The 27,861-nt window shown below is 39.1% G+C and overlaps 1 protein-coding gene across 4 annotated transcripts; it reads left to right on the top strand.

Annotated features, from left to right (window-relative positions):
• The first annotated feature begins 1,042 nt into the window (after positions 1-1,042).
• LOC101167803 (NEDD4-binding protein 3-A) lies at positions 1,043-27,517 on the top strand. 4 transcript variants are annotated; one of them, XM_011480340.3, is made up of 10 exons: positions 1,043-1,235; positions 21,383-21,663; positions 21,739-21,883; positions 22,294-22,506; positions 22,890-23,011; positions 23,709-23,901; positions 23,978-24,070; positions 24,135-24,386; positions 25,583-25,841; positions 26,143-27,517. In XM_011480340.3, exons 2-10 carry the CDS (start codon positions 21,416-21,418, stop codon positions 26,514-26,516), a joined length of 1,899 nt encoding a protein of 632 aa, XP_011478642.1. In that variant the 5' UTR covers positions 1,043-1,235; positions 21,383-21,415; the 3' UTR covers positions 26,517-27,517. The 4 variants fall into 4 exon arrangements, with proteins under 4 accessions (XP_011478642.1, XP_011478643.1, XP_020562346.1 ...); XM_011480341.3 differs by lacking the exon at positions 1,043-1,235 and adding an exon at positions 8,701-8,918; XM_020706687.2 differs by lacking the exon at positions 1,043-1,235 and adding an exon at positions 11,791-12,064.
• Positions 27,518-27,861: the final 344 nt, after the last annotated feature.

Below are 27,861 nucleotides of genomic sequence, written 5' to 3'. Positions count from 1 at the left end.
TTTTAGTGTACTTCCGAATTTTAACACTAGGTGGTCCTGTCAAGCAGGGATTCGCCATTATCAATGGCAGCCGTTCTGAAGTTGTTGAATTAAAAGTTTTGCAATCTTGAAACAACAATCGTGAAAAAGTAGGAATCCTAACAAAAGTATAAAAAAATTAAAGGTAATAGAATAACAAGAAATAAATGAAATAAAAAAATCATGTCTTTCTTTCATCTCTTCTCATTTAGGATGGAATTTAGGCTTCATTAGGTTCAGTTTTTCAATGATTTCTAATAGTTTCACAGCAGTTTTCCTTTTCAGAAACTTTAAAGCAGTATTCTTCATAAAAAGCAAACACGTTTGGGTTAAACTTTAAATATCTATGTTCATGGATACAATTTTTCCCTGTAATCATCAGTGAGTTAATAGCATATCAAATAGGTTTGTTTTATGACAACTGAATACCAGTTTTTCAAATCTTGTAGCTGGAACAGGAATATATTTGGATAACAAATGTTGTAGACTTTAAGAAGTTTGCTGTTTTGAATTGTTATTGCTGATGCAGTGAATAAAGAATATAAAATAAAACCACAAAACCAAACATCAGACCTGCATTTACCATGTAAAAACAAAAATAAAAAACACTCCTGGTTCACAACGATTTGGATGAAGAAATACTCAAAAATGCAATTTTATGCTTAATTCTTCTTTTATATTCCCTCCATCGTGAGAAAAATGCCACCAAAGCCTGCTAAAAAATCATCAGATTGGGGCTTTAAAATCACTGGCTTAGAGAATTGTGGTGTCAAAGGAATAGCAATAATATAATATAATATAATATAATATAATATAATATAATATAATATAATATAATATAATATAATATAATATAATATAATATAATATAATATAATATAATATAATATAATATAATATAATATCATTTACGGGTAATATAATTTAATTTCCCTTTGATGAAATCCCAGCCTGTAGATGGCGCTGTTTGTCCTCTTGTTGTCCTGCGCGTGTCAGCGCAGCTGAGCAGGGCAGCCCCTCCGTCGGCTTCCTCTCTGCTCTCTGATTCAAACCTTTGAGAGGGAACGGAAGGGAACGGTCTTATTCTGCGTCTCTCCCGCTATCCTCTATTCGACATCGAAAGTCTGGGGAATATCCTTCGGTTGCTCCACCTGCGAGGGTCGCGCGCACAGCAGAGAGTCCGTGCAGGTTCAGGGATGTGCTGCGTGCAGAGCATGGTGAGTTCTTCCACTCTCCGGAGTTTGATGTGTTTTTGGTGCATAATGGTAGCACGTCCATAACTATGCACTCTCCACCTAAAAGAGTTCCTTTAATGACAGGATTCACCCCGCTGATGATAGCTCTTCAAAATAATGGCACTTTGCCTGTCTCACTCTTATGATTCTGAGTGGGGAGATGCAGCAAATGTTCTGGCACTTTTTTAGGAGTTTGGTGACAAAAGATGTTTTCTGTGTGGAAAGGGGGGGTGTTGAAGGGGAGACTAACTTCGGACTGGGGAGTGCCAGGCTGTTGTCCTGGAGACCAGAGGCCACAGGTGACCTCTGACCTAAGGACTCATGGAGCGTTGCACAGAGAGCCCTTTAAGTGCTGTGGTTATGGGTGTGTGCTGACGTAAGTGAAGGAGAAAAGCTGACAATAGAAAACATCCCACATGCAGACCGCTGTGCAGCAATCACGGAGACAGCTTAAGTATTGTTTTGGGTTCAAGTCACTGAAAAAAAAAGCAGTCTTCCATCTGACCTGTCTCATTATAACAGGGACATGGCTGAAAGATAAATGACCAACTTCTCAAATGCCTCCAACAGAGATCATCTTGTCCCACAGATGTTATTAAATAGCAAGTGTGATTGTTAAATGTCAAAATTAGGGAAAACTAGCTGGACCACAAAGGTTGGATCTACTGCATGCTTTACATCTGTGTAATAATCATGTGTAATCTGACGTTTTAGAGTTTGGCAGTTGTTGGTTTGTGACTGTAACACAGATGTCTCATCCAAAGATTTGCAGAAAGTTTTCTAAAATTATCTGCCAATGAATGACTTCCAAGAAAGTGCAAGAAGATAAAAATGTGAGGGTTCTGTTTTTGGATTTTTGTGATGTTTTGCGTTTTTGTCATGTGTTGTCTCACCGGGTTCAGGTTGTTCATCCACAGCTGTCTGCATTTAGTTAATTACCCTCAGAGCAAGTAAGTGTCTGGTTTTCAGTTCTTCAGTGTCGGGTCATTTGCTCATTTTTCCATTCATTTCTTTTTTCTTTTTAGCTCTGAAAGCCATATAAAATATATTGAATCTTTAAAAAACAAAGTTATGAATCTTTGCAAATATCAACTGGTGTAGACTTGTTTGACAGCAGTAAAAGTTTGGACGGTAAGTTGTTATTTTTTCTATTAAATGTTATCCTTAAGAATTTGTAAATTTTCTCTTTTGACAAATTGCAGCAAGAATGCGAAAAAGCACTTTTTTTGTCAGTAATAAAAGTAAATAAATTCAATAAAATGAGACCTGTTCTTTGTTAAAACCCATTCAAACCTTAAAAGTGTATTTTAGCACATGCTGTGTTTAGTGCTCCTTCCTCAGCAGAATCAGCCCGACAGCTGATGTGATGTCTTCGTTCAGCTGTTGGAGCTCTCAGGGGGGTTGACACTCTTAACGTGTGTGTATGTGTCTCTTTAAAGTCCCGGCAGCTGATGAAACACTAATTCCGCTGACCGTCAGAAGTCTGCTGACCATTTGCTTCTCATTGCCTATCCTAAAGATTAAAGGACACATATTCGCCTCAATCAAGCAGCCGTCTGCAGTTCTATCAGTTTTAAACTTTAATGTTCTTCCACTCCAGAGCTTGAGAAATCCCACATTTCCGATGGTAAATCAGAGTGCTTCTTTGCGGCATGCAAGTGCCCAGCAAGTTATTCATGCATTCACAGTTGGGCAGATGGTGCAGCAGGAAGAGCACAGATGTATAGACATGGTGTTCTTCTGTGGACATCTCCCCTCAGGCCAGTCATCCAATCAAACACTAACAAGCTCTTGTTCCACTCTTTGATTTCTTTCTGTCCTTTAAACTCTGCTTTACAGATGGGGCTCCCCCGTTCACCCCCTTCTCACACTGTGTGCTATTAAGCCAAAGCGTATCCTCTTATCCCATTCTTTCTGATCTGTCTGCACTCATCTCATAGACTCTCTAGAGAAAGCTCTAAGGAGAAAGTGTTGCTCTTCTACACCTAAACTCTTTCCTATTAGACATTAGTTCGCCTTTGGCTGGGATGATCTGCTCTCTGAACCTTCTGTCGCTGCGATTAAGGCCCAGCCGAGTGAAGGAAATCACTGAGCTGGCCAGGCTTGTGTACGTGCTGCCACAATGGGATATAAGGCTGTTAAGCTTTCACAGCAGAGTCCCAACAGTTTGCACTTACTGGTGTCAGATGAAAGTGAATGTATTCTCTGTTTCTTTTAGTCACAGCTTTTAACGTAGTCATTTCTTAAACATCAAAACAGAACACACCCAAGTTAACTATTATCCACACAAGGCAGGTGTTTTCTGCAAGTTAAAGATTGATCTCCCAAGTTTTGTCGGCATTTCTACCTTTTGTCCTCAACCTTTACTATACTGATACCTGTTAAGTACGTTTGGCTGATTTTTTTCATTTATTAAAATGTTTTTTATGAGGAAAGGGATTCGTTAAACACTCATATTGAAAAAAAAGATATATACTGTTTAGCACAACAAAATTTCTGTATTAGTAAAATGTAACTTTACAAATTAAACTCAACAAGTTACAAATTATTTTTGTAAATATAGAGGCATTAAAGATCCAAAATTGTGTTTGTTTGTTTTTTTAACACGTTCTTGTGGCATTTTTCTCATGACTGGGGACATTTGTAAAGAATATTAAGATTGAAATTGCATTTCTGAGTATTTTTTTATTCAAATTGTTGGGAATCAGGAGCAGATGAAAAATGCTATTTGAAAAAGCTTTTGGGCATGACATAGAAACTACTACGGCAAGCCACAAGCTCCCTCATCTGCTCCATTCTGATGCATCCACTTGCAGACAAATAGATCCATGAAGGTCTTTGTTTTCCTCATCTGAGCTGACATCTGGTTTAAAGATGCACAGCTGGATGGTGCCGATATATATTGCCATCTTTGGTTAGGGGGTGTATAGGGACTTTAAGCTAGCGGGGGTGAGTGTAAACAAAAGGATTATGGGTAGTAGAGGCAGGCATACTCCACAGCAACTATCCCGCCCACAACTAAGAGGTGAATTTCTAATGGACTACTGCCAATCTACAGAAACTGTGACATAGAAAAATAAATAAATTCTGGTTAATTCTGATTAAAAACCTCATAATCATAATTAAAAGACCACTGTGAACAACAGAACAACAATAAAGACAGCTTGAAAAAAAAAAAGAAAACCTTAAAGAGTCATTCTACATTGTATTTCTGTAACACTCGCCCCACCATGAACATACCAGCTTCTGGTGTGTCCAGTATTTTCCGGCACCACTGTGTTTTCAGCAGATCTGTTGGGTCTCGTGAGTTGTGGGCTGGGGGGGTGGGGGGGTGTTAAGAGGCAAATCAATGGACTCTTTGTTGTGTTTCTGTCATTTTCTGAGCACTTGTGGGATTATGTATTGTGACATAGTGGTTTGTCCAGCTGGGTTGAGCACATAGGTACCCGAAGGTCATTTTGATGGGACATCGGCAGGATTTCTTAAATTCTTAGTTGGTGGTACTTGTCAAAATGGTATCACATTCATGGATGGTCTCAGACTTCTCTCTTAGATTATCAGCTGCTTTCACTATGGCTCAGTGCTTTTGCTTATCTCGTTGGCAAGATATGTGTGCTGACATCTAAGTCTGCTTCTTGTCTTGTTGTCATCACCAGTGTGGGTGTCCCAGTACGTTCCCAGGAGGGCAGATTTTTTTTCTCCTGATCTTCTGTGCTCTTGATAAAAAAGCCTAAAAGAATTCATTTTGGGTTCTATATTTCTCACCAAATATTTGAGGATTTCTCTGTCTCATTTAACTAGATGATGTATTTAAAGCTTTAAAAATCATGTATCTTTTTTAAAGCGTCAACGCACGTTCACACCACCCGTGGCAGCTCACATACAAACGGCTGCTCCTAATGAAACGGGTGTACAGGCTTTCAGGCTTCCGCGTTCAAAACTCTCGTGTTCACACATAGTTATGACCATTTTTGGCGCTCTATGTACAAAGTGAGCAGCCATTGAACGTGGGTTGAAAGTTAAACCAGTTTAACTTTAGCCAATCAGGGACTCTGATTTGGTAGTGACACATGGATGATGTCCCTTCTAATTCATGGAAGCACCAATCATTTGAAAATTTATCATGGAGGAGAAATTAATAAGTGTTTATGCCCGGCCGGAATTACATCCGGTAAGTCTTTCATAAATCGGAGTAGACCTGGGAAAGAAAAAGCCTGCAACAAGATTTGCGAGATTTGCACCGTTTTGACATTTCACACCAAGCGTCTACCAATTTTGGGTGGCAGACATGTGCCAGTAGAAAAAACAAAGAAGAAGCCCCTCCCTGCTTATGTGGTGTGAACACCAAATGCTAAACGCACCTAAAAGCGCCTTTGTGAACGCATGTCACATGCCTGGTGTCAACATAGTGGGTGGATTTGGCATGGTAGATGTTTCTATGGTGGCCCTCATGTTCACCTTTGCCAGTAAAAGTTTTTTCAGCTTCCAGATGAGATCAATCCATTACATCACACCATTTCACTTGTAACAACTGCACCTTCTGCTGTCTTCGGTGCTTTGTGGGGTGCATTGCCGGTTGACCTGGCAGCTGAACTGTTGTCTTTTCCTCATGTGACAGAGGGTAAACCCCAGGAGGCATGATGGATTTCAGACCAGCAGCTCAGGAGGGTGTCAGGAGGAGCAGCTCAAATGCAAACACCTGTCCTGGATACTCTCTGAGTTGACAACCATGCCTCACTTTAGCTCAGGCTTATCACTTTCAAGTGTTTTTTATTGATCAATCTATAATAAGCGCCCACTCTCACCTGCTTTTGTACAGAAACAACAGTGTTGTATGAGCATTATGTCTGTGGTGGGATGAGGTGTACTGCTCGACTCCTGTCTGTTTTATTTAGTCTGAAGAGTTGCAGTGTTGCAGAACAAAAGGCCACGGGTTGAAGCCCTGCTTTGTGTGTAGTATTTATATCTGCTATGTTCTCCCCCCACTAATGCCCCCGTTTGCTGTCACATCCTGTGCTTTCACATAAAATCAATGTGTTCGTTTTAAAGGTTGCAGTCAGCTAACGTGACCTGCTTGGCTCTTGTAGGCCACACAGGTAGACTGGATGATACGGCAGTTCTTTGTTTATCTTGTGGTTATGAAAGAAAGATGTGGTCACATAAGGGGGGGGGGGGGTTGCAAAAGTGGTTCTGTGAATGGATTTCATTTGCACAAGAAGTTGCATGGATGTGTGAGCCAAAAGGGGTGGTGGGATTATGTGACCCTTGGACAGAACGAGGATAAGCTGTTTCCAGGCATGCACCAAATTATTTGGACCTGCATCCTGGTTACTGTTAACCAAACAGATGTGAGCGGTTGTCTACCACAGACTAAAGATTCTTCTCTGGACAGCACCAATCCCTCCCTCGGCTGTTTTCTGTACTGTTATTGTCTAGGAGAGCTTATGCAGAGGAAATTAGTCTGCCTCGTCTTGTCTTGCGTCTAGATGACTGGTCTGGCAGATACAGTTCTGCTTTTGATCTTCATTTGTTGATCTCCGTCCTCATATACTTTCCTGTTGGGGATCCTTCATCAGACAGCAGAAAAATTTGGAGGAATCTATAGAACCTGAGCTTGGATATTCCTGTAGGGTCCAGACGTAATGGCAGAGGTAAACACCAGGGATGCCACAATCTTTAGTTTAAAGTCCTACTCCAGTTAACTTTTGAACAATTCTAAAAATGTTCCTAGTGATTTTTCAGTTATGATAATGCAATTTTTAGCCAAAATCTCCCCAAATTGTGTCATTTTCTTGGACATACTTTCTGCAGAGGGGCACTAGTTAATCAGAAATTCACCTCTGAGTTGTGGGTGGGACCGTCGACCTGCCTTTATTTCCCATCACTCCCATCTCTCCCACTAGCTTACGGTCCCTCACACCCTCAACCTAACATTACCAGTACAACATAATGTGAAGTGATCTTGTGGCCTGTCGACTGATCGTAACAGCTGCAAGCTTCTCAAATGGCAGTTTTTCAACTGCTCCTGATTCACAACAATTTGATGAAAGATATAATCAAGACCTCAATTATACTCTTCATTTTCTTTATATATGTCCTCCACCATGAGAAAAATGCAACACAAACATTTAAAAAAAACAAATAACAGGATTTTTATTGGAGCAGGTCTTTAAAATCGAGCCAAGTGAATCGGACCATCTTTACTTCATACCGGCATGTTTAACACATGAGTAAGAAGAAATTAGTATTTATTGTTTTATTCCATTACACCAGACTTAGTATGAGCCAACTCCAAGGTTTTACTACATTTTTAGCACATTTTAAAAATGTTTTTTTTTTACCCTTGTGCTACCCTAGGCACTTTGACATTGGGAGTGAGGTCATCTAAACCCACTAGACAGTGCGCTAAACCTTTTTTCTTCAATGATATGTGATCTTCACTGGTGTCCATGGATTACATGAAATCCTCTCCACCTTTATCCATCTTTGTCATGGTAGGGAGAACACGTCAATGGTCATCTTGACCCCACAGGATAGCACAAGGGTTAAATAAGTTTTAAAAAGATGTTAGTTTTTTAATAAACACAGTGTGTATTGAACCTAAACACAACCATAACCCAAAATCCAAGTTTGAACCGAATCGTGGGGATAGTGCATAGTTGCATCCCTAAGCGGCACCTGCTGATGTTTGGAGTTCTCCTCCCTTTTTCATTTAACTTTCTTCTAATTCCACCCTGTGGATCAGTGCACTGCAAAGACATTTCATTATTCCTCTGGAATGCCTTTAATACCTTGCCAGTCTCAACATAGCATTTTTTTTTTACTTTATTAGCTCAAATTCTTGTGTCCACCCGTTTGTGCCAGCTTTGAGAAGTTCAGGTTTCTCCTTAACTCCCTTCAGCTCAGTGAAGGACGTCGGCTGGCAAAGACAGAAGCAGGAGGACGCTCTCTTCTAAATAAGGAGTAGAGAACAATGGTGTCTTTCTTCCATCCTCAGATGGAAGCGTCTCTAGTTTGAAACATGTAATTTGATACAACGCTGAACCAGTCCGGTAATCCAACTGAAGGAAAACAACTGGGTCTTTGTCCAGAAAGTCCACTAGGAAACAGCTACCGCACGTTTTTATTTTTCACATCTCTTCTCGGCATTGACATCACTTTACTTTGTTAGTGTTTTTTTTTTTTGTGACAATACAGGATGGGTTGGGCAGTTCCTGTACTTTTGTCCACTAAAGCTGATGTATTTTAATGTAGGGTCTGAATTAAATGCCAGGGAGCTGGCTCACATGCGGGGCTTTTGTGTCTTAAACTGGAGAAACAAGTCCAACAACACTGGCCCTTGAGCGTGCTGCACAAGTGCACGAAGAGATGAGCACGGAAAGCTGGAAAATGCCCATAAGAATTGTGAAAGTGAATGTTTGCGTTACTCTGAATGTAGTCCTCGCACGCAGTGTAAAACACTTAAATCGGCGCTAAGTCATCCAGCAGGTCAGCAGTTAAGGGAGTTCCCTTCTCTTTCACGCACCTCCCAGCTGCCATCAAATGCAGAGAAACAGGAAGCATTGCTGTGTTATCCTCGAAACCAAAAGACTGAGACTGAAATGCAATCTGAGTGAGGAAATTGAGGAGTGGTGAAGCGATTTCCCCAGGCGGACAAACAAACAGGTAACATGTTTTTCTTTCTAAATCTCCTTAAACCCTGTGGAAGGTTTTGTCTATGTACATATTTCACCTTGCTTATATTATTGAAGGGTTTTCTATGGGTTACACACCTGTGTGCTTCCTAACGAGGTGACATCATTGTCATCTTTTTGTTTTCACTTTTATTCTGTCACAGAGCGATGAGGACAAAAGCAAGACAGCTTCTTAGTTAGTTTACCTAGAGGGCTTGTTTTCAGCAGAGCAGAGCTGAACTAGAACTTTTTAACTACACATAATTTTTAGTTAGGAAATGACGTCACTGAGATCTGCCGGCTCATTTTAAGCAGAGATCAAACTTCCTGCTCGAGTCCAGATGATACTCAAAAGATACGATTTTAGATGATTTGCTCGTTTTCTGGGCTCATCATTTTTGTCAGAGCACCCTTCTTTCATACTCTGTCCTTGATCTGATGATCTGTTTGTGTCTGGGGAATTTCCCCCTTAAGGATTGTCATCTTTCTGGAAGATTTGCAAGAAGATTCGGTCTAGTTCACTTTTGAGAAAGATTTAAAAAAAGTCTCTGTATTGTTTCCTTTTAAAAAGAATTCTGGGAAAGAATATTCACAGTCAGCTCAACCTGTATGGCTGAATAAGCCAATTTTCAGAAGTTCCAGCAGAAATGAACAACAAACACGTCTTTTATTTACACTAAATTCCATAGGAGGAGAAAGTGCTGATGCCCTGACATGCCGTTTGGCATACGTCATTGTTTACAGCAGATCATCCAGCCAGCTCAGCTGCTCCTCTGGTGCTACTATTGGATGAAATCAATGAGAGCTACCTGCTTGACGATCTATGTAATATATAATCTTCATGGTTTAATCAGATTTTACTTAAAAACCTTTCAGTACAGTCTTTTTTTCTGCTTGTACTTGGTGTGTTTGCATAGATGCAAATGCAGGGGCTGTAAAATGGAATGGGTTCAGGTGTGGGTCGATGTGGGAACCTCTCAGCTTCTGTTGCTGTAATCACAGAGTAGAGACTCCTACATGAACCGCTCCAGGAAACAAAGAACTCTCTGCTGAGCTTCAACTCCCTCTGGCAGTGCAGAATTTAATAAGAATCAAACTCTCTTGTGCTTTTGTCTTTATCAACTCAATTTAACGGTATTTGAGCCACACTCTAATTATGTGAATACATGATTCATGAAATTGTTCTCACCAGTGATTGTCATGAGAACTAAGGTCCTGTGGATGATAGGCAGACTGTGTCCTGCAACACATCAAGATCTTCTGCTAAGTCCTCCATTTCAGCCTTATCAGTGCGGCACGTTATATGACCGCACATTAATAATTACCCAGAAAGACAAATGAGGTATGCGCGTCTGTTTCCTCATCAGACTCAGGCTGAACTTTTGTTCGTTTCTGAGCAAACATTGTTGGATTTGCTTGCTAACAAAGTCAACAGAAACCAAACGAAGTGGACTCTGAGCAGTATAATATATATATTTTTTTTGTACCACAAATTCCAACACAGTTATGTAATAAGGATCTAATCTTAGTGTTACTGTTATTTAATTGCTTGATGAAAATTCATTAATTACGTCTACAAAAAGAATATGTTGACACGTAACATAATGTGTCATAATATATAAGCCATTTTGTTTAATAGCAGAACAGAATATTTTTACCCTAATTCTTCCTGTTAGCGCTAGGACAACAGCATCACTAAAATCACCCAAACGGGAAGATAAAAATTAACTGAAGTTTAATTGGAATTTGCCAATAAATAGGTTCTCCCACCTGTCTATTATAAAAAACTTCTAAGCTGTAAAGTTCTCAAAGTTCTAACAACATCAAAATGCTGATTTAAAAAACTTTGGCATATAAATCTGTCAATAAACTTTTTTTAATCAGACATGTTGATTTTATTTGAACTTTTCTTAAAATACATGAAAATGTTGTTTTATTACCTCATTTTTCCTATGCATTACATTGATTAGTTCTTTGTTGTGATTTAGCACTTAAAAAAAACACACACATCAGATGTTAGTTCATTCAAAGATTCAATTTAGACGCCAGCACACAAATGCTTTCTGCTGCAGCGTGAAAACTGACTATGATTAGAGATAGGCAGAATAGTCTGTGCCAAAATCATATCCTGCCAAAAGGATCACGATGACTACTCAAAACTATGATTTATAGATCTGTTGACAACAAAAAATAATTGTTTGCAGCAGCTCTACTGAATCAGTGAAGTTAAAAAAAAAAGCTGACACATAGATGGAGATGCAGCCAGATGCAGAGACTCCAATCATCTCAATTCAGATTCAGAAAAGACAGTTTTGATGTTAATGAAGATGCAATGGATTGCACTTTGTACTATTCATGAGCTATGAACTTTTCTTTATTTGTTTTTCATAGTAAAATGGTGTGTATTATTAATGCCAGATTGAGCCTCTCTGACACTAAAAAAATACTCAGTGCTCATTTGAATACAAATTTCAAATTGTATTGAGGAAAGTTTTTGCAGAGCAAAAATTGCCAAGAAATATTCTTTAAGGAGCCAAATTCTTAATTTCGTCTTTGCAAAAGGTTGCAACTTTTCAAAGAAAAAGTCTCTTTTATAGATCATGTCCCAGCTACAACCACTTTATTTACTGTAGAGCAGCTTTGTGAGTGTATTTAGGGCAAATATTTTTCTCTCGTTAAAGCAACTTTTACAGGACTTCCTAAGTTAAATGCTTATATTAAAAAACTGGTTAAATAAAGTTGAATTTTTTTACCACACTGCTTCTGCATTCTAAATAAGTTTTTGTTCAAATATTATAGTAAATATTTTCTGTAATTTTAGGATTTCATTAAGAAATGGATAGGAAAAGTTTTCAAAGAAGATTACTTTTCCAAGTGAGACTGTAAATAATTCACTCAGCTAAATCACTGTCATAATGTATTTTTTTCAGTGCAAATATAGTAGATTTTAGTGTTTGTTTTGAACTGTTAGTAGTGAAGTTTTGATGATACAACTTGGTGAAATTCATATCAAATCTTCTTAAATGTAGGTTTCCCAGACAGGGCCAGGCAGAGCAACCGGGGGGCTGGCTCGCGTAGCGGCCCACATTTCCTGCCCACTTTTAAACCATGTAGGACCCACTTGGACTTGCTTGCTGGGTATGGATGGGTTTTTTATTGTAGTCTATAATATTTTTAATGGATTAGTGTGCTTTATGTGTCAGATGGAGCAAACGAAGGGCAAGTGGATGTCACTAACAACAACACAAAGATGGAAAAACATGTTCTTATGCTGTTGCCTCTAATCTCTTCCTCTCACGCAAGCACACAATCACACAGACATACAGGCAGAGGTTAAACTTGTAACCTCACGAGAGATGTGCACTGGCAGTAATCAAAATAAAGTTGAGGATTTATTCGTCTCCTCTATCTGTTTGGAGATATTGTAACACAATGCTGCTTATGTATTGAATTACGGTTTATGGGGAAGCAGAAGTTTAGCCGATTAAACTTCTCCATAACCAAAAGAACTCAGATAATGTCTTTTAGGAAAAAAAAAATGTTCTCTGAAATGTCTCTCTTGGGGGCTGTTGATTCTCTAATGAAGTCGCTTCACGTTTTAGATCCAGATCAATAAAGTTTAAAAGGGTAAAAAAAACAGCTGCAAGCAGTGACACTGGATAACCCGAGAATTGCTGCAACATTCAATAAGTGAATTTTCTGCATAAAAATAAAGCCCTGTACCAACCTTAAGAACATAAATAATAATCATCCAACATCATTTGGGTAAAAGGTTTGACTATAACGTCTGTTTTTATAGACTGCTCTCAGTGCAATTGAAACTAAGAACTGCAGTATCTGCCTGTTTGTTGCTGTCATTCCTAACATCTCCCTTTAAACTAAGTTGGTTTAAGATGTCTTTGACTGTAGTATTTTTGACAAAAAAAGAACATATAGCTGCAACATTTTCAACCAATTTCGGTTTGCCTGTTATTGTTTACAAAATGTCTTGACAAAAGCATCAGAGTGCCGTTATGTCTTTATCCGAGTACCCCAAGGCTCAAAGCAGGAATCTCTTCTCTTTGCAATATATTGTTTTTTTTTACTTTATACAGATTACCCCACAGTTTTTTATCAGAAATCCCAGTTTTTCTTTGTAATGTAAACTGTTCTGTCATTTGTTGATTTTAATCATGGCTGGGTAATTTCTTACTTTAAACCTACTAAATAAGACCAGTGATACCAATCCATTGACTGTACATGAGATTTGGACTGACTGAGTGAGTGTGACATCATCCATAAAACAATGACTTGCTCCAACGAAATGAGATCAGTTTAGCTGCCAATTTTTGGTGAAACAGATACGCCATACATGTTGGAACCAGCAATCGTCAGTAAGCAGTCCAAGTCACAATTTCTATGGCAACCACTCTCGCCATTCAGAAGTGAGCTTGTTGGAAGTTCACACATCTACCAATTCAAAGAGGGCTCGGGAGAATCTATTCATCAAATGCTTCAAACTTTCCACGTGAGACCACATACTTTAATTAAGGCGTCTGATTGGCTAGTTTATAACTTGACTACCTTTCACTACGGAAAAAAAAAATCATGAAACAAATCGGATTGGCAAGAACACTTTAAAAATACGAAGTAGAGCAAGAAAGGTTGTTCTGACAAATATTTGGTCAGCTGATTATTTTTCTCTGTTTATTTCCATAGTATTTTGGTTCCTTTGGACCAGCGGGCACTTCCCATTTGGAACATAAAGTCTGGTTCTCAAATACAGTCAACCTTGACCTTTTTTATTAACATTACAAGTATTTCTTTGGGTGTAACAAGGAATAACCTTATAATAACGGTTATAATTAACCTTTAGTAGATGTCTAGGTTTAAGAGTTTGTAGGATTTCTGCCTCTTGACAGGTTAGACAACAGTAACTAAAAATGCTTAGTGTTTAGGTTTTCCATCAAGCTTAGGAGAAGACATGACAACTGATTCTCTGGAGTTCGTTTGAGAGCAAAGCCAGGCAGATGTACTTTGACAAAATTGAAGAGCAGAAATCTTAATTCTTGCTTCTTGACTGAAATATTCCAGCACCCTAAACCATGGAAGTTTTTTTGCATAGATTAGGAATTGCCTTATCTCACTTGATAAGAACCCACTTGTACTTGGTTAAAAGTGTTTGTATACTCTGTAACTGTTGGTTTTATTTTATTCAAACAAAGTAATGTCTTTAGTATTATGTTTGAAAGAGTTGCAGTTAGTTTGTGGAAGGAAATGCCTGAGTTTACTCAGCACCTGATTGCATGTGAGTAAGTATAACCCTCAACCTCTGTGAAGATAGCAGCAGTCTTCATCAGTGGGAACAGCAGACTGACAGCTTCAGCTCTACCACCAACACATCCAGCTGACATGAAAACGTGGCCCAGTTTACACAAACACACTTTCCTCACCATCTTGTGTGTCAAGAATTTAAAAAAAGGAGCTTTCCTGGGATGATCCATCTGCTGTCCAAGTCCGTCCACAGAAGACGAGTCTTCTATAGAAGCAGGTCAGCTTGAGCTTTTGACAAAGTGTGCGTGCTAAATTCAGTCTCCTCTCACTGATATATCAAGCAAAACCAGAGGCATCTTAAAGAACTTCACACCTCTGAGTGGGCTAAGATTTGATTAAAAGGACCGACATCTTTCTGACTTCCATAATGTCATAATAATAACAAACCAATGACTAAAAAAGGGCTATTAATTTACCTGTCAACAGAGCTGCAAATACAAAACGTCTTTGTTGGTCAGTGTATTCCAAAAGCAGTTAGTTTAAGCACATGTATATATAAAAAAAATTTAGATTCTACACCAATGGTTTTATGTTTATATTTGATAGTAAAAGGAACACGGAAATTAGAGAAAAGGTCATGTTTGTCTTGGCTTTCATCCATTTTCAATTCAAGTAAACTTGCAGTAGCAGGAGGATCTTTTTTGACACAGGGCGTGCTTTATTTTGAAGGGAACTTCTATGATCTGCTGTCAACAGTAAAAAAGTTCAAATTGTAATAATAAAGAAAATAAAACTTTTATAATTCAATTATTGTAAATATTTAAAAGCTACATTTGATAAACTAATGGATTAATGGCCACATAAACATAAATAAAGTGTATTTTTACAGTGAGGTTGAACTTTGCGGCTCTTGCTAGGTTTTGGTTGGAAGCTGGCCCAAATGGCTCTTCTAGTCTTAAAGGTGCAAACCTCTGGACTAATCGGTTCAGATGTTAGAAAAGTGTCTGCAGTTCAGAGCTGAAGACACTGTTGTTCAACACATTTAACAGCTGTAAAAAGCAGGGCTTTGACAGAGCTTATATAATGTAAGTGTGTGTGGGAGTTGTGCATGCAACCTGCAAAGTTGCCCTACAAACGTAAACAAACTTTGATTTATGCACAGAGAGAGAAATGGAAAGAGAGCCAAGCCAGGAGGGCAGTGGATGGGGTTGTGCTATCTGTGCATATGCTTTTATCCAGACTCTGATGAGCACACACAACAGTGTGAGAGAGCGTCCGTGGGAGTGGGAGCGATGTGCATCAAAAGCTGTCGAGCCTGAGCATCTTTGGAATTTGGCTTGGCGGTCTTTTTCTCTCTTCGGCCTCTGTGCCGGTGTCAAGCGGAGGGCTTTTCAAGTGTGCGCTCTTCACACTCTAGCATCTCATTGAGTGTTCTTCTATACCTCACGGTAAAACTGATTACAATCTAAAAAGAGATTTTGCTTAAAGCACTCATCTTGATGGCTTTGGGCTCTTGCAACAGTAGAGCTTTAAAGAGGGCAGAAAATTCTTAGTGTGACCCTTGAGTTCCAAGAGACCACTTTTTCTATCATGGTGGAATAATGCAAAAGAATTTTTAAAGACCCACTCCAATGAAAATCCTGTTTTTTAACATGTCCTTGGGGCATTTTCTCATAATGGAGGGCATATATCAAGAAAACTAACCTTGAAGTTGTATTTCTGAGTACTTTTTATTCAAATTGTAAATGAAGAGCACGCAAGCAAAAAAAACAGTTGGAAAACGCATGTAGTAGTGACATACAGTAGGTGCTACAGTTGACAGATTTACTGACAGTTTTTTTTTTATTTTGCCTAAACACAACATACCAGTAATCATATTTAAAAGACCAGTGGAAACGCTTTCACAGTTATTCAAAAGATGCATCGGATGATCAGCGTGGGACTTTAAGGAACCTCAGCTTGGCTTCACATCTGAATAAATCATGATTCCCAACTACACTGATTGCATATTGATGCATATTTCAGGATTGCATAGGTAAAGAGGTCAATTCATGACACAATTTTTAGCTAAATAATCCACTTAAAATTTCTGTGTTTACCAAAATAGTCTTCTTCAAGGAGGAAGCCAGATAAATGCTCTAAAATCATACACTTTATGACATGTCTGTTGTCTCCAAAGCTTTTTTCAAACCTCGTTGCTACATTGGGGACATACGCTTAAAACAGAACACTTTTCATTTAAGCTCTATGTGTTCAAGGCTGGTACTGCTTTGATCTGCACACGCTTGCGTATGTGTGTGCTTGATTTAAGGAGGTGTGTTGCATTTCAGGACCCCCCCCCCTCGGCCTGTCTGGGCTTTAAATCTTTCCCCAGGTTTACTTGAGCTCATAAACTGCTGGGCATGTATTGAAAACAGGCCTTTTTTTCCAGTCCCATGAGGGTTGTAGATGCAGCCCTGATGGTTTTTTTTTCCCTTATCCACCCTGAAAGAATTTGCTTCGCCTTACTCAGCTCCATTTCCTGTCAGGCATCGATTGGTCTCTAATGGACCTTTTTTTTAGATATTAGATGCAAATTTAACAAAGAACTGAAATCGAAAACATTGCGTCAGACTATGACCAGTAGCCATTCATCTTGACACACCTAAAGTTGATCAATGCTGTCTGACACACACTTTCTCTTACTCATATATGGAGACATATTTTAGTTTCTATGATTAAATCATAGAAACACATTCTCTGTCTTCTTCCTGCTGCCCAAGATTGTCTTTTCTTTTTTTTTATCAAAAGCAGAATGCTTTCGTGGGAAGTTTCAAATTGGGGGAAATAGTAGCCAATGAATATAAACATGAGCAGCTTGGCCTGCTTTGATGTCATCCTTGCTGAGAGCTGTGAATGGAGTGGGCTTAAGCTGAACTGCTCTCTGCCCATTTTAACAATTTACATAATTGTTATAACTGTCCAGTTAAGCACAGAAAGGCCCTTTATTATTGTGGATTTGATTTATGCATGAGTGCTGGCTTTTTTCGGCACAAATACAGGAAATTTACTACAGATGAGATAATAGAAGACAAAAAAAAAGTTGGAACGTGAGTTTGGACTGAACTAACAGCAAAATAAATTTAGGGAAAGCCAAATGGCAAAAGGATCGATAGACTAACCATCTATGCCGAACTCTGTATCATGACCCATTCTAAAGGCATTAATCCAGCAAGTGAATGCCATTAGTTTTGTTCCTAAACCAAGATCTTCACAACCTTTTGGGGGCCACGGGGTTGCTGGAGCCAACCCAGCTACTGTTGGGCAACAACAGGGTTTAATAGGTCACATTTACACCTAGGGACAATTTCAGAAACACCAATTGACCTACAACGAATTGTATTATTTGCTATTAATTAACCTAAAAAGCATGTTTTTGGACTGTGGGAGGAGAAAGGCCACGTATGCACGAAGAGAACATGCAAACTCCACAAAGAAAAATCCCAGACAGCTGGGATTTGAAGCCGGACCTTCTCGCGTTTTCGCTGAGAGCGTTAACCCCTACACCACCGTGCAGTTAAAGTTTAATTCAGTTGTAATACAAAAGGGTTAAAAATGCAGCAGAAATTGCATCAAAAATGTGAATATTGGCCTAAAATGTTTTCGTGATTTAGGGAATAATAATTAAGAAAAACATTAGGGCTATTTTTGGCACATCTAAAAATTAGACTTCTAAAACTTAGGATACAAAGTAATGCCCTAGAAGAGGGATTTGTAAACTGAGCCTCTGGAGCCACATGCGTCTCCGTCATCCCTCCATTGCGACTCCTTGTCTTTGAGGAGAAATGCTAAAAATTTCAATAAACATTGAGTTTTTAGTTTTGGTTCATTTATTTTAGGTATTTAATTCATATTTTTTAAGTTAAGTTTTAAGTTTTTTTCATTTATATTTCGATGTTAAACATGCCAGGTAACTGAGAAAACGATGGTAGGAGTGGTATATTATTAGAATAAGATTAAAGTTCACATAATATATAAAATTCTATGCTATACCATGGTTTTTAAGTGTATATTCAACAGTAAAAGCAGAAAGAGGGTAACAGTGCACTGAAATTATAGAAAATTTCATGTGTTTCTTGACTTTCTTGCATTTTTAATTCAAGTAAATCTGCAGCAGGAGGAGAATTTCATTTGACACAGGGTGTATTTATTTTGACGGGAACTTATATCTGGTGCTCTCTACCGTAATTTATGTCTCTGCCCTCAACAGTAAAAGAAGTTAAAATTGTTATATAAAGAAAATAATACTTTACAACTCAATTATTTTAAATATTTTAAAGCTACATTTTATAAATGAATAGCTTAATCACCAGATAAACATAAATAGCCCAAATAGGTCTTTTAGCATTAAAGGTTGCAGACCCCCGCGCTAGAAAATGTAGAGCCTGCCAAAGGTCCTTAGGGGCCAGTTTCAAATAAAAGGTCTGCATTGGGCTTACATTGCATCCTTTTGTCTTTTTTCACAGCGAGTGAGTGCGGGTTTTTAATTACATATTTGTTTGTCTTGTCCTTTGTTTTTAAATTTCATCTTATAAAGCACTTTGAATGCTTTGTGTTTTAAAGGTGCTATACAAATAAACTTTGATTTGATTTGATTTGATTTAAAACACTTGGGGACCACTTGCATGACTCTGTAATAACAGAACTAAACACTAGATGGAGGTAAGTGTTACCTTCATATTTGCATCTCCAATGCACTATGCTATAATGTGGAAGTCCCCTGCTGATATTAGCACAGTGGTTACATTTCAAAATCTGACTTCATCATATCATTAAAGGCTGGATATGTCAGTCTTGCAATATTAATGCCATTAATGCTAAAGGTATGTAGTAATCCTGGAAGAACATGACAATGCATCATACTTTGGAATATATCACAAGACGTCTAGACATCTAATCCTACAATCTGAACACATTGCAACAATAGAACCGCCTCTCAAATCCAGAGTATTGTGTTGTCAAACAACCGGCCATCTAATCTCCAGATAAATCTTGCCTTAAATTGTGCCAGGTGACTGTGGAATGAGTCAAGAGATCAAGGCTTTGTAGTTAGACAGCCAAAGTCCAGATGTCATCTGATTTTAGGTTATGTGGCGGGGATCTTGCATGATCTGTCTGTAAGCCCAAGTCCGCATTTATGTAGAGTAGAAAAAGACTTGAACAAGTAAATATTTTAGGTTTGCCAGTTCTGCAGATTATCTGGAATCGTGGGAGAGAAATATTGGTCTCATTTACAGTCAAAAATCTTGTAATGTGCTTGTGATTCATGGTTTGAAGAAAATCTGATTACAGCTGTGAGTGTTTACACCTAAAAACAGAGTGAGTCAACAGGTGAAATCCATGTGAAGTTGCTGAAAAGAAGAGAATATGTATGTGGCATGTGGGGGATTCAAAAATAGTGGGGAGCCATTGTTGAACGAAAACAAGTGGTGTGGAGCTGAAGAGACTCTTGGGGCCACTCAGGTGGGTGTAGGGACTCATTTGAAAACTGGTTTAGTTTTATAAAGTCAATAAAAATATCTAATGTTTGCTGAAATAATACATTTAAAAAGATTTTGTTTTGCATTTGCTTGAGAAGTAAATGTTCTAGAGCAACCTCGGGTCACTGTGCTTGATGAAAATGTTTGCTAGTTCACCTTTTACAGTTTTTGAAGGAACAATCTGTCAGATCTCGCTTGATCTGGTTATGTAACGAGCTTATGTTGTGACCCGTTGCTATCCTCTCCAAGAAAATAACCGCATTACCCAGAGATGTTGCCTCAAATGACCCAGTGGTTTCTTTGCTTACTTTTTTTTTTTACAATAAAAGCCTTATTCTGAAGTTTCTTTATCAAAACAAAGCATCTTTAGAAAAGTCACCTTGTATGGTTTCCCAGTAGTTGTGTCCTCATGGAGGTCAGATCGTGTGGGGTTGTGATGTTTTTCAAAGCATGTCACGCTCACCCTGCAGGCATTAACATCTGTTCATTCTAGTAAAAGAGTCAGAGGCAGAGCTTATGTCAGGAAAGAGGGAACAAACAACAAAATCTGACAGATTGTTAAGAAAATACATTTTAAAATATTTCAGTATTCTCTGAATGAGCGTTAACTCTTATTTGATTATTCTTTTTGGATTCTTAGTTCAGTTTTTTACCACCTAGGTTGAACTTTAGAAATATTACACCGTAATTTCAAAAAATCCTTTTTAGTACTGCAGTTGCAAGTTAAAAGACTGAACTGCAAAATAGGCCCCTTAGAAAGAAATAAAAAATTCCTTGCCCATTGGTAGATTTGCTTTAAATAAGCACACAATTTTGCCAATGTGGTAAGAAAAATGATAGTAAGAAATTAAAATTCTAGTCACTGAGACACTTCTTCTTAAACTAAGATTATTTTGCTGTTTAAAAACGTTTTTGGTGAGATTATTTTTCTTGCACGACAGAAAATAAGACAATTTCCTTAAAAAACAGCTTTTTGGGGGTTTAATGATTAATTATAAAAACACCTTCATTCGTATCAAAATTTGTGGTTATTGATCCGATTCATAGTGGTTCACTTTGAACGATCCGGATTGATCTGATTCACCGACCTAAAATGAATCCAGGACATCTTTAGCCAAAAATTCAACCAGTGTCACTCAGAGAGAAAAACCTGGTACTGAACAGTGCAGGTGACATTTTCCAGATTCCTTAGATTTCTTGCAAGATAATCATTTTTTGCTGCCATCACATGTGTTGTCCGCTGTGAGTGAACTTGGTCATTTTTGTGAAATAGTCAAATAATCCTACCATACCTCAATCCAAATGATATTTTCCAACACAATTAAAACCAATTCATTTCATTCTGAAAGGATTTTATTACAGTATAGATTGATTCAGTTCAATTCGATTCATAATTTGCCTCAGATAGATCGATCTGCTTTGATCATAGGAATAAATAAATTACTTAATCAATTAAGTCGATTATTGGGGACATCCCTAGTTTTTTTTTTTACTTTCTTTTGACTCCATTTTTGCAATGTGTGCTGTAAAAATTGTATGTGGATGACATAGAAATCAATGCCTAATAGTTCAATTTTGCAGATGCTTATTTTTTGGTGATTTATTAAATAGTTGGCTTGTTGGTCAAGAATCCCGACAAACAAAAACAAGAAAAGAAACGCCACTCTTTCTGTGTGCTTTGCAGAGCTCTTTACCTCCTCACGCTGTCCTGTAATCAATGGCAACATCAGTTCAGGCTCTTCCTCTGACACGTGGACCCAGCAAGAACTACAGCCACCCTTTCCCACCCCCGCCTCTCTCTCCACACTGCGGCATGGGAAGTGTAGGCAGTCTGGTGGAGAGGCCGGATGTGTCCCCGACCAAAGGGAGCAGAGCGGTGCCCCAGGTGAGACCCAAACCCACCAACGGCCTCCTTAAGAAAGGCCTCACCCAGAGGGAACTTCTCAACTACCTCAACATCACCAGGCGAGTACAGAACTGCAGAGAAACAGACGCTTGTTTACAGTCTGGTTTCTTCTCAATCTGCTGTTCTGCCAACAGAAAAGAAACTAAAGGAAGCGGGGCCAAGAAGGACTTAATCGGTGATCGAGATGAGGATAATTTTTATGCCAAAGTCTATGATAAAAATGGCGCAGAAGTGGATCTGACAAAGAACTCACTGCCTAGTGGGGGCAAGTATGAAAAGGTGAAAACAAGCTGTTTGTTGTCAAAGAAAACAGGTTTATATCTGTATTATGGCATGGCACTAAAGAGGTTATTTAACCTAAAACATTGAGTTTCATTCAGGCTATGAAACTAATGACTGACTTGTCATTGAGTTCCATTTTACAAGCAATCTATACCCAGTGGAGGTCTGATGGGCTTTTGGAAAATTGATCAATGTCTCATAAAGCACAATGCAAAAAGCCCAGACCGGCATACATCAGCCTTGGATATCTTCCAGCTGTCCAGCATAGATGGAAAATCTATCACTTGCTGGTCAAAATGTATAGCAGCACTCCTTGAAAGTGTTGAATTGGAATTTATGTTGCAACACTTTAAGAGAATAAACAGATTCTTTCTTCCTTTTTTTACACTTGATTTTTCCTACTTTAGCTGCATTTCAGGTCTTCTGCCTTCAAGCCTGTCCCTCCCAAAAACTTCAGCTCCATGCAGAACCTGTATCCATCTTCCAAGTTGGAGGATTTGGATCACAGCCTTTCGAACGGGTTGCACAAAGCCTATGGCCAAGTTCCAAAAGCTGTGTCAAGCTCATCTTCTTCCTCCTCACCCTCCCGTTATGTTGGCCCGACATCTGCTGGCAGCAAGGTATTTCACCACATGGGTCCAACCCTAAAGACCCACTCCAATGAATCGAGTTTTTAACATGTTTTTGTGGCATTTTTCTCATACTGTAGCTCGTATATATAAAAAGAATTAAGGTTAAAACAGTGTTTGTGTATTTTTTCATTCAAATCTTTGTGAAACAGGAGCTGATGAAAAAATTCTGTCTGAAAATCTGATATTTGTAAAGGAAATGGTGCCACGATTACAGCTTTTCAATTATTAAACTTAGGAAAAGGACGAGCTGTTTATCAAAAAAAGAAGCCCAATTAAATTCTGTTTTATGCTTTTATTTTGAAGTTGCCATATTTTAGGATTACACTGAGTTGTCCCTCCATCTTAACAGTTGTATAACTGTGGTTATACAGGCTCTTTCCTCAGTGCGAGTTACGAGCCAAGAGGAGGATAATCTGTCAGACTCTGGTCATAATTCCATGAGTAGCCTGCCGCCGTACCCCCCTCCCTCCCGTCCAAACTTGTCTCACATCAGGTCTGTTCCAGCTTCAATTTAGTACCGTATTTTACGGACTATAAGTCGCCCTTTTTTTCATAGTTTGGCAAGGGGTGCGACTTATACTCCGCAGCGACTTATATTAGAAATAAATTGAAATAAATACATTGTTAACCCTCCTGTTATGTTCATTTGTGAGGAACAGAGATGATGTTCCTGAGTCAATTTGATGTATGAGGTATGTTAAGTGTTAAGGGTATGTTAAGTGACTCAGAGAATCAGCAAACCTTTTTTTACAATAAGATCTTGAAGGCTAAAAACATAATATTCTACTTTCCAATGATTTCATAGATTCAGAAATGCAATAAAAATGACATCTGTTTCTAAAAATACAGGATGAAAACAGAGTATTAGTTGGCCAATGATGCTTCATGAAAGGAATAAATAAATAAGTATGAGAAAGAATTACTGTGAAATTATGAGATAAACAGTCTGCTATGATTATGTCATATGAGTTTGTGCAAGTTATTATATCTTGGTCTCAGATTCTGTCAAATAAATTTCCCGTCAAAATGCGACTTATAGTCCAGTACGACTTATCTGTGTTTTTTCTACTTTATAATGCATTTTTGGGCTGGTGCGACTTATACTCCGCAGCGACTTATAGTCCGGAAAATACGGTAATTTCTTTTTTAAATCGTGTTGCTGTTGGTGACTTTTTTTTTTGGGACTTAAGTGCATCCATGGGTCACATCAACACTATCGGCTCCCTGGATCGTACTCTGAGCCCAAAGGTTGTCAGAATGGGGGGTGTGGCTGCCGGCGAGATGCAGTGTCGAAGTATGGCAACCCTGAATCGTCTTACTCCCTATGGCGGGGAGGCTCCACCTCCATACGAATGGACTCTTTCCGTCTCCATGGAGGACGTGGTGAGTCTCCGGCAGACCAATAAACAGACTGCATGTCGGCAGTTCAACAAGCCATTTATGCTTCTCCTTTTTGCAGGTGCGAGACCTGGAGGAGCGCCTGGTGGAGAAGGAGCATGAGCTTAAGCAGATGAAAAGAAACCTGGATGAGAGTGAAGGGGCCATTGCCCAGGTGAGGCTCATTGTTTGCTTGCCTTTCTCTGAAGCTGTGATCCTCACCTGCTCCACACACTCAGGTCTTTGAAGGGAAACAGCGTCTGTGGGAGAAGGAGATGGAAGACCTGAAGCGCCTGTATGCCACAAAGCTGCGGCAGATCTCCCAGCATGCCCAGCGTTCTCAGCGCAGCTTACAGCTGCAGCTGTTCAAGGCCCACCAGGAGAAAACTCGACTGCAAGAAGAGCTTGATGACTTGAAGAAGGACAAAAACCGCGAGGGGGTGACCTTGCCGAAGCCAACCAGTCCTACCCTGGAGGAGACACAGTGGGAGGTACGCCCTTGAAACAACAGGACAGAGATGGAGACTCGAAAGAGCGTTCCCTTTTTGCAACGAGGAAAGACATGCAGCGTTCAGTAACAAGTCAGAGAGTGAGAATCGTGGGAGTGTGGGTGAAAGGCTGCTTTGTTTTCATCCAACACTTCAGCAGAGATCAAACTGTGAAAAACAGCAGTGAAGATGAAGATTTTAACATTGCAGCTCTTATAATATCAAGACTGCATCCGGTTTTAAATCTGCAAGATTGGAATGATTGTTTAAAGTCCCACTCTGATCCTCTTTTGATCTATTTTCAAAATGTTCCCAGTGGTCTTTTATTTATAATTATGCCATTTTTAGCCTAAATAAAAAAAATAACGGTGTTGTTTTCTAGGACGTAGTTTCTGCAGTTCATTAGAAATTCACCACTGAGTTGTGGGCAGGACCGTTGGCGCCAAGCAAACCCCCTTCCCTACCTCTCTGGTACGCGCTGGCTTACAGCCCCTCAAACCCCCAACCTAACATTACCGGTGAAACAAAAATGGAGAGCAATATTGGAGCTATCTAGTCGTACAATTTAGAGCCAAAAGCCAGCTCAGGCGAGGAAAATGAAGAGGTATAAGAATCTAGTCATCTGCAAACAGATGCATCATAACGGAGCAGAGCAGAGAGCTCGTCACAAATAAGGTCTTTTTCCAACAGCATTGATTCGTTTGCTTCTGATTTACCACAATTTGAATAAAGAAACACTCAGAAGAACAGGAACAAGTTTAAAACATGTTTAAAACTCCCAAAACACCATTTTCATCGGACTGGGTCTTTAATAATTTCTTGCTTTTCGGTATTTCGGAAACAACAAAATAATACACAACTTTTTAACAAAGCCATACAAATTGCGAATAAAAAGGAGCAGAAAGATGCAAAATTTTGACACCTTTGATCTTATCATTTTACATAAGGAAGAGTCATTTCTTTCATTTCTGATATCTTTTCAAACTTTTGGGGCCATGTTGCTACATTTAGAATGTCTTTCTACTACCTCAATTGAGATTTACTCATAAAGTTACATAACTTAAGTTAGGCAAATATGCTGTGTTGTTTTGCATTGCAGAGAATGAGGATTTTTTTCATCAAAAGCAAACTCTTGAATTAGATTCTTTGTAGGATCAATTTATCTTTGACCTGTGAACGTTCCTCGTTTTGTGCTACAGGTTTGCCAGAAGTCAGGAGAGATCTCATTGCTAAAGCAGCAGCTGAGAGACTCCCAGGCAGAGGTGACCCACAAGCTGAGTGAGATCTTCCAGCTGAAGACACAACTCAGGGAAACCAGAACAGAGATGCGCAACAAGGAAGCCCAAATAGATGCTCTGAAGCTCATTCTGCAGGGCTCTCGGAACGGCAGGTGTTCCTCTAAGAGCTCCTGTGAAAATGAAAAAGGACCCGAAGAGAACATCACTGCAGGATCATCAGGTGTGTGTCTGAAGGGTTTCCCTTTTTTTTATCAACAGCAGACAATGACCTTCCACTAAGTAAGAGAGGAAGTTTGGATTTCTCTTCAAATCTCTTTAAATGGGTCTCTTCACGAATTGCAGTGGCTTTTGGGTTATGGTGTTTCCTCTTTTAGATCCAAAATCAGGTTAGTTGAGGAACCAGGTCAGGAGCGCTGTGCTCAGAGTTTTTGACAGAAAGAAGCTAGTGTCTTAAATAAAAAATCCTCCCTAGGGTTTCCTTGTGACTGTAGCTGAAATTATACGAAACTTTGCCTTCGCAGGAAGCGGCGAGTGCCCCACAGAAGAGCGCTTGCGTGCAGAGCTCCTCCTGGAGCGCCGCCAGAGCGAGGCGCAGGCCATGGCCTTCGACGAAGAGCGCCACACGTGGCAGAAAGAAAAGGACAAGGTCATCCGCTACCAGAAGGAACTGCAGGCCAGCTACTTGGAGATGTACCACCGCAGTGATGCCCTCGAGAGGGAACTTCAGGAGCTGAGAGCCAGCAGAGAGCTCGGAGCTGGGGGAGCAGCGAGCAAAGACGAGACTTTGAAACAGGAAGCACCTCAGCCGAGGAGCGACGCGGAAGAGCAAAAACAAGTGGACACACTTTCATCGAGTCTGCCGTGGATAGACCGGATTGAATCGTCTGAAATTTGAATGTGGCAGACTTGTTTGCAATGCAAACGCTTCTTCTGAAGCATCTATTGAAGAACGTGTCTGCCAGTCAAAGACACGCATGAGTGAAGTTGAATAGAACTAGTAAAGATCATTTACAAATAAAACATTTTTTTGTAAAAAAGAATACACATTTGCTCACTCAGTCTTCGAGAAAAAGTTTCTTTTCATCAACTCAAATTCTGTTTGGACACAATTTTGCAATGTGCAACTTAAATTGAGGTGAGATGTGGGAAAAGAACTTTTTATCTGGTTTGGCATTTTGACAAAATATTCTTTTTTTTTTTTACAATCTGGATTTTCTGATAGGCTTCCAAAAATTCCGATCTGTTCTCCCTTTCCTGGAAACTTGTTTATTGTGCAATGCCCTTATACCTGTACCTGAACAAAACAGCACTGAGGGCCGTTTCACAGAAGTTTCTGAACCACATCTGTCTTCAGCAAAAAATGGTAAACGTGCTGCGCTGAATAATTCTATAAATGACCAAACTGATGATGTGCTGAATGTGACAATTTTACACGATGTGCTAATTTTGTGGTTTAACATCCTCTCTGCTCCAGATGAGTTAGCTATGCACTTGTGGTTTCTGCGCTCTGGAGGAGAAGCAGCAAGTGGCAATGTAGAAATGCCCTAAGCGTTCTTCATCAGGTTTCCAGGAGATATCCATGTGTTTTTGTACAGGACTACTCTTTTGATCTAAGTGGAGTGAAGTGGCTGTTTTCCATCCACGCCATTGCCTAAATCAGCATACTTCCAGGGAAAACAGTCTGTAGTTTTAAAAAGAAAAACGTTTGCCCTGCTTATTGGTGTGAAATGTTGCAAATGCCAAAAAGCATAACATAGCTGAAACGTTGTTTCTATGTGCCGTTTATTAATATAATTATTATAGGAACATTCACAAGCCAGCTGTCTGTTAATCTATCAAAATACTGTGACTATTGTCTTTCAACTGGAATTAAATATGTAAAGGAAGTGTCTTTCATTTAGCATTCTTGTTGATTTGATTGGAAAAAGAGGGACTAATGGGAATTTTTCTGCTAGAAGCTTTAACATTGGTGGTGGCAATAATCCAAGGGCACTTACAATAGGGTCACAATGGAAAAAAATAACACTAGACTGATCATCCCTTTGGAGGTTTTGATCCATGTGTCCTCCTCTCCCTTAACTACAAAAAAATCTACAATAACTTCAGGTGAATGTATATATGCATGTATGTATGTATGTATGTATGTATAAGAAACAGTCCAGCACATAACTGCAGGGTGTAAGACACTGGCAGGGAAAGCATACATGGAGCGCCACAACCAAGTGGCTAGAATAATATAC

The sequence above is a fragment of the Oryzias latipes genome, chromosome 10 (assembly GCF_002234675.1).
Source record: "Oryzias latipes chromosome 10, ASM223467v1".
Classification (NCBI taxonomy): Eukaryota; Metazoa; Chordata; class Actinopteri; order Beloniformes; family Adrianichthyidae; genus Oryzias; species Oryzias latipes.
This window is presented reverse-complemented; position numbering and strand designations above follow the sequence as displayed.